General features: G+C 38.8%; 1 protein-coding gene across 1 annotated transcript in view; it reads right to left on the bottom strand.

The window, feature by feature from the left end:
- Positions 1 to 2,463, bottom strand: part of LOC108687968 — a 232,831-nt gene extending 230,368 nt beyond the window's left edge. Inside the window, exon 1 of the mRNA XM_018194017.1 lies at positions 1,650 to 2,463. Within this exon, the coding sequence (XP_018049506.1) occupies positions 1,650 to 1,757 (108 nt within the window). The 5' untranslated portion in view covers positions 1,758 to 2,463. The remainder of the gene's footprint in view (positions 1 to 1,649) is intronic.
- Between the last annotated feature and the right edge of the window lie 4,633 nt (positions 2,464 to 7,096).

Raw genomic sequence — 7,096 nt, 5'->3', positions numbered from 1 at the left:
ATTTTAATTATATTTTAATATTATATTATATCAAAAGACATTCTTTGTTGAAGAAAAGAAATTGAGTAATTACTTTTTTTAACAACAGAATGATATTTTTTTTGTGTGTAGAGATTAAATATGATACAGAGATATATAATGGATCTAGATGAGATATAATATACTTAGAGAAAATACAATAAATTTCAATAAATTATTTTAATAGTACTAGCTGAATATTTATTAAATGTAAACATATATTTATAAACACATATATTATTAATAAATGTGTGTGTGTGTGTGTTGTGTGTGTGTGTGTGTGTGTGTGTGTGTGTGTATAACAAAATATAAACATACATTATAAGAACCATTAATGTCATTTAATTATCATTTTTAGTGTTTATTAAATGTTTATTAAAATTTAGTACATTTTTTCTCAGTGTATGTATATTCAATCTCTGTTTCTAACATTTTAATTCCTCTAACATTTAATATTTATTCCTATTCCTAATAGGAAATTTTCTCTATAATGTGCAGCGCTTTAGATTCAATGGTCAAAAAAAAAATAAAAAACAGGAATTTCTTCCACTGTGCGCAGAAGGGACACAAAATGGAATTTTTTGTTATCTTAATCTACTCTATAAACATCTTGAAGAAAATCTCTAATCATCAAAAAACATTGAAGTACAAATACAAAACACCAATTACATATATCTACATTTTCTCGAACAGCTAACGTTATATTCGTTACGTTCACAAACGACTTCTATATAATTAATCAGGTAAAATAATTAAATAATGTTGTTGTTCTATGTCCAATTGGAATAAAAACATTGCGCAAAGAAGAAAAAGGAAAACATTCAATTTACAAATGTTATCACTGTGATAATTGTTATTAGCTTTTCGTATTTAATTGTTTACAGAAAATATTGAATTTGTTGTACGCGATCAATAATATTCGAAACTCAAATGAATTAATATAGAGCATCCCGCGTAAGTAATAAATAAATCCACTGTATATCATTGTCATTAATGATATTATCGTTGCCATCTCTTTTCATCGAATCCTCTCGAAATCATATTGACGAGCAGTAATTTGATACATTATTCCTACAAAGTAATTTGTTACATTATTTCTTTCATTCCAAATAAAGATATACGCATGTACAATATATTTCTCCTAGAAGAAACTTTCTAATATAAAACCAAACGTTATAAAGGAACAACGTTCCTTAAAAGATTTTATTCAAAATAGAGATATACAACACGCGTGTGTACGTATCTCCACAGAAATTTCTTATCATAAAATCAAATGTTACGAAAGAGAAAAGAGAGTAATCACATAAAATAACGATCCATATTCGCTCTCGGATGAATAGGAAAAGAGCGTGTAATTCTCGTGTTAACGAGAGTTCTGCGTAAAAAGTGTCGGATTGCAATGTAAACATTTCGCGCGAGACCATCTGTCTGACGTCTATGTGAAACAAAAACAAAAGAAACGTTCGCGCGAAGGGGTGCGTCCTTCGAATTCTTCGCGCGGGGCAGAAACGCATTTGTTCGTTCATAACATTGCGACGTCGACAAGGTCATCTAGATGGAATTATCATAATTAATTATTTAAAAAAACAGTTACGAGAAAAAGAAAGAGAAAGAGAGAGAGAGAGACTCACCCCGCGGAGCGTGGCAATGTTGACGGCTGCCGATGTCCCGACGTCGTCCCAGGCGATATCCTCCTGGCCGAGGTCACTAACTAGAAGAAGCCCGTGCACATCACCCATGATTCCCGTTTTGGCTGGCGCGTTTTCACGACGAGAAACTTATCCGTCACACTCTGCAGGGGCCGGTGCTACGGGCGGTACACGATACACACACGGGGCGCGAGAGAACAAGAGAGAGAGAGAGAGAGAGAGAAGAGAGAAAGAGAGAGAGAGAGGAGAGGACGCGAGCGGCGGCGACGACGGCGTCGGCGGCGTGGTGGTGCGGCGATCAGGGCGGATGCACCAGGTGCCTCGACGATCATCGCGTCATGTCTCTCGAAGCGTGGCGGCCGTCCGCGGCCGCAGGCGACGATCCCGAAGCTGCATTCCCCGTAGGAGATTTATACTGGTGGCCGCTGGCTGCTTCTCCTCTTCGTCCGAACTCGCGCCGCGAGTTCGCCTCCTCCTCATGTGTCGCGCGCTCGTCCGCTTTGAGTTGGCCGCGCGCGCCGTATACACTATATACAAGTTTACACTACGTCGCCTACCCACGGGACGATAAAGACTCGCGGAGTAAATTTCGGAGCACTTTCGGCGGGGCGTCACTGTTTCTCTTCTACTCTCTACACTCCGCTGTCCGGCACGTTCGCGTGAGGTGCGCCGATTCACGCGAGTACGCGAGTCAGATCTCACGATCGAAAGGAACACGCTGCTCTGGTACATACACCCGCACACGATACACGTAAGAGACAGAAAGGCGCCGTCCACCTTGAAGTAACACGGTGAGCTGCGGAGAGCGAACTGTAGATCCGATCCGCGCCGCACGGAACACAGATTCGACCGAACGACGCGATGGCGCCACGGCAGGAGCACGACTGAGAGCGCCGCGTCGCGACACCGATGGTACTACGCCGAGTCAACGGCTCGCGGCGTTACGGCAGCCGACTGGTGGGGAGAAAGAGAGAGAGAAAGAGTATGCGTGCATACGTGTGAGTGTGTCGGAGCAAGAGCGAGACGGAGGGAGCGGCACAGCGCGAGTGCGAGTGAGACGGCGCGATATATACACAAAGGCGACGACTACGCGCGCGTATACTGTGCCTCACGCGATAGGCGGTGTCGTGGTCCCAGGGCCGCACGGATCGAGCTATTCTGAAGGGGAAAGGAGGAGGGGAGGTATACGCGGTTACACACAGCTCTCTCCTCGTGTACGAGAAACTAGGGAGCGAAGTCGTACCACGTTTCCGAGAACAAGTAACACTTGACTTACTTATAATCTCGATCTCATCTACCGACGCGACCCGTGCGCGCTCGACGCTGATAACGCTACTAATTTCATGCATTTCGCTGATTCGATAACGAGCATTTTGATAAAATGTGAATTCGAAATGTGCGAAATGATCGAATTTCACTCATCGCGTTTCACTCCGTGTTATCCGATGTAGATCGATTGTCATGGCGGTCTTCGATCACTAACGAATTATCGGTATTTACAGTCCGTTCTTATTTCGAGATAGGCCGTCCTATCTATATTTATCTTCAAGAACTATCGCGCAGTTAACAGTTGGACAGTTTTCAATCGCTATTCGTATTGAAACGGATACGCACAAGTAGACATATCACGCGTAAATTAACAACATTTTTCACTGTACCGAACAATTTGTCCGCCGTTCGAAACTCGCGAGAAACAAATGCGCAACGATCGCGCGTTAAGCCCGATCTATGTAAGACGCAAAAACGCGAGACGCGTTCAACCAATCCGATGCGTCAATTTCAAAAGCGCCACTTCGGGATTGGCTGACGCAACAAGCGCGACCCGCATTTTATGTAAAGCGGACTGCATGTGACCGCCATGATACTTTTATTTCGCGACCAACGTCAGATAGATCAGTTTCGAACTCGGTCATACATTCGTTCCATTTATCTGCATTCACAAACAGATTCGATGAATCTAAAGGTAAATAGAAAGTAAATCGAGTATTCACTTTTTAGCAACAGAATGATATTTTCTGATTGTGAGAGTGTAATCGCGACGCGTCGGAACGTTAAGCGTCGGAACGACTTCACTCCGCTTTCGTGAGTAAAGAACCCTTTTGTTTTGATAATCAAACTGACGTGCGTGCGAATATCAGTCATATCGGAGTGCCGAATGAGATATTGCCTTGACGTGCTAATCATCCGAGCAGGGAACCGTTGATTAATACCACGCACAGTATTACCCGACGCGCTCGCGTCAAAACTTCCGCGTAAGTAATGGCTGCCCCCCTTCCTCTCCCCCCTGTGCGCCGTTATTTCCGCGTCCGTCGCGTGCCTAATATAATCGGGGAGAGTGCGATTGGATGGACTGTTGGGCGACGCGCCGCATTGTAACGTGTCAATTGAGGGGCATTTACGATCGTTCGTTTGTATTATCCATTCTCGGGGCGAATAGATAAACAGACGACACACGACTGTTAGAAAATTGGCCCACCGCGTAACGTAAACAACTCGGATTCTTGGAATCGCAAGATCGCCCAGCCGCGTGTGAGATTAGTCTACAGTTACAGTGAATTAAATAACGAACTCTTTGGGAGCTTTCCATTTGTAATATTCCTAGACACTTTCGTACACAAATTGTGTTCCAATACTTAATTATCGATATTATCATATTATATCCATCTTCAACCTGAAAGCAAGTATAATTAACTGTTGACTGTGTAAGTACGTTTTTCAGTGATAATTGAATAGTTCTCAAGGAACCCATAAAGGTAAAAAAATAATCAAAATGATTTTATTTTAATAAAGTGAATAAATAGTCAAAGTAACAAAAAAAATCATCATTTTGGTTTCCTCTACTTGGTATGTTCCTTGATTACACAGATGCACAAAAAAAAGTATCCTGTGCTGGAGTAGAGATCCAGCTATTCTTATATATTTTGAGTCGCTAAATACGAATCTGACATAAAAATAGAACCATCGTGGAAAATTTTCAATCTAGAGCGAAAAAATGAGTCAAAAATGAGAAAAATGGGTCATTTTTTCACTCTAGATTGAAAATTTGCCTTGGATGGTCCTAATTTGATGTCAAATTCGTATTCAGCGACTCAAAATACATAAGAATAGCTGTGCTTCGCCTCAGGACAGGATATTTTTTTTGTGAGCTTGTGTTATTAATAACCGCGACTTATGAAAACGCGAGAGAAATGAAAAGTTTCCACCATCATTGATTTAAAAAATATTGTAAAATATTAAAATACATAGGCATGGTATGAAAAATAAACCTAATTTTATCTGATGTACTATCTGGTGCTACATATCAGTACACATTTTATTCTAATTGAATCGCGCACAACGCTGTACTTTCTAGACAATACGCATATCTAGAAAATGGGTTTATATTATGTCTTTTAGATATGTTTCAGATATATAAAATGTTCTAAAAAACGCTCGTACAGCACAGAAACTTGTAGTAACACTGCAATATTTGCAATGTTACTGTAATATGTTGAAACCTGAGATCTGTGTTTTTATGTTGTTTTTTATTTAACATGCATGTTGTCTGAATTTGCACCTCGATTTGTACATAATTCCTGTATACGTTTGTGTCAAGATGTGTTAAACAATGGAAAAGCACCCTTTTGTTCTGACGAATTCGTGTTCATTAAAAAGAGGTACTTATTATTGTAAATGTATTCTGAAATAATATTCTTGTAAATAGTATTCTTGTTATAATATCAAAATTCCGAATTTTAAGATAATTCATCTCTCTTCTTGAAAAGTATATTATTAAAAATTTTACTTGTGAGTATTGAGTACATGAATAAAATGTTTGTTTCAGGAGAAAGAAATGGAAAATATTTTTTTTACTAATCTTCTACTTTTCACAAGATCTCTTATGATAAGTATTTTTCATTCATACCCACAGGCTAATTTTTTCAAACACTAAACATTGATAGTCTTTCAGTTTCCATTTCAACAGTCGCACGAATGTGGACAGAGAAACAAACTCGTTTAAATGACAAACTTGTTCGTGCGACATCTGATGAACTGTACACATACAGTGTAACTCTGATAGAAAAAATGCTCTTGCTTGTTTGTTCTGACATATTCGTCAGAACAAAAGTTCATCAGAATACACATCCACTGTAATCGAAGCCTTAACCGTAGAAACAAAGCGGGAGAATATTTCGTACGCTATCCTGATATGTACGTGAATGGACTGCTCAAAATGTTCTCGCGTCGCGAGTGAGTGAAGTGAGATGAACGATGGACGCTCCAAGAAACGAGGTCAGGCCAAGACCGGAGGCTGCTGTAGGCCCGGCGTCGACGTTACGTTGCGAATCTGTGTTGCAAATCTCCTGCTGCGTAATTTACAGTGACAAGGTAAGTACCTGGATACCAATGCTTTCAGTTCGAAATTTGCGCAAGCATTTGCCATATTTTCGACATCTTTCTTAAAACGGAGATAATCCCAAGGATATTTGAAAATAATAATTCATACCAGAATTCTGTATTTTTACTGTGATTTTACAATTTCGCATCACTCATCGGGCTGCATCAATTTGTACAAATTTGATTTTCTCTTGTACACATTGTACACATTGTAATAATTATTATTTTCAAAAAATTGCCAACGTAGATTTTATTTCATTATTTACCCATTTGAAATTGTCTGTGTTTAAATTTATATACACTTAAATTACTAAAATAATTATTGTAAATTAGAATCTCTTTTGGTTGAGCATTTTCATTTTCTCTACTTGCCATATCAAATATAGTGTATCGTTCTGACTTCAAAGGGGTATACGAGAATTATAAAGACAATTAGCCGTTGCGAAGAGAACGTTCTGAAAACAAAGGAGCGAGTGTAATAATCAATTGTGATGATGAATGAGAGTAACGAAAGTTCTCTTCGCGCCATTTCCTGTATTTTCTTGCATTTCTCTCTCGCGAAGTGATTAATTGTACAACTTAACGATTATATTCAAACGGACATGATGGAAGCGAATCTTGCTATCGTGTCTCGGTTAAATGAACGATTCTCAGTTATCCAATAAATGGCGTGAAACATTAGATTGGAATCGGCGTGCTATCATGTTTTCTCACGTTCGATACAATATTTGATGCGGATATTTGCACAAGGATGGAATTCATACGGCAGCGTAGTTTTTCTTTTTTATTCCGCATGAATTTTTTTACGTTGAAAACAATTAGAAATAACATAGTAGCAACAATACAATTTTTTAAAATAACAATTAGTTGAAAGTATTATCGATTCGGTTATCGACAAAAAAAAATGACATTTCGAAACAACGACATTTAAAATTCAAACATTTGCACATAAAAATTAATATTTTCAAATAAATTCCTTAATTATAATATTTTTTAAATGCCACAAAATACTTTTTTAAATACGAACTAACGTATGCAAACTTTTTGAAACT

Source organism: Atta colombica, unplaced genomic scaffold, assembly GCF_001594045.1.
Source record: "Atta colombica isolate Treedump-2 unplaced genomic scaffold, Acol1.0 scaffold222, whole genome shotgun sequence".
In the NCBI taxonomy this organism is placed as follows: Eukaryota; Metazoa; Arthropoda; class Insecta; order Hymenoptera; family Formicidae; genus Atta; species Atta colombica.
Note: the sequence above shows the minus strand (reverse complement) of the source record. Positions and strands in the feature narration are given on the sequence as shown.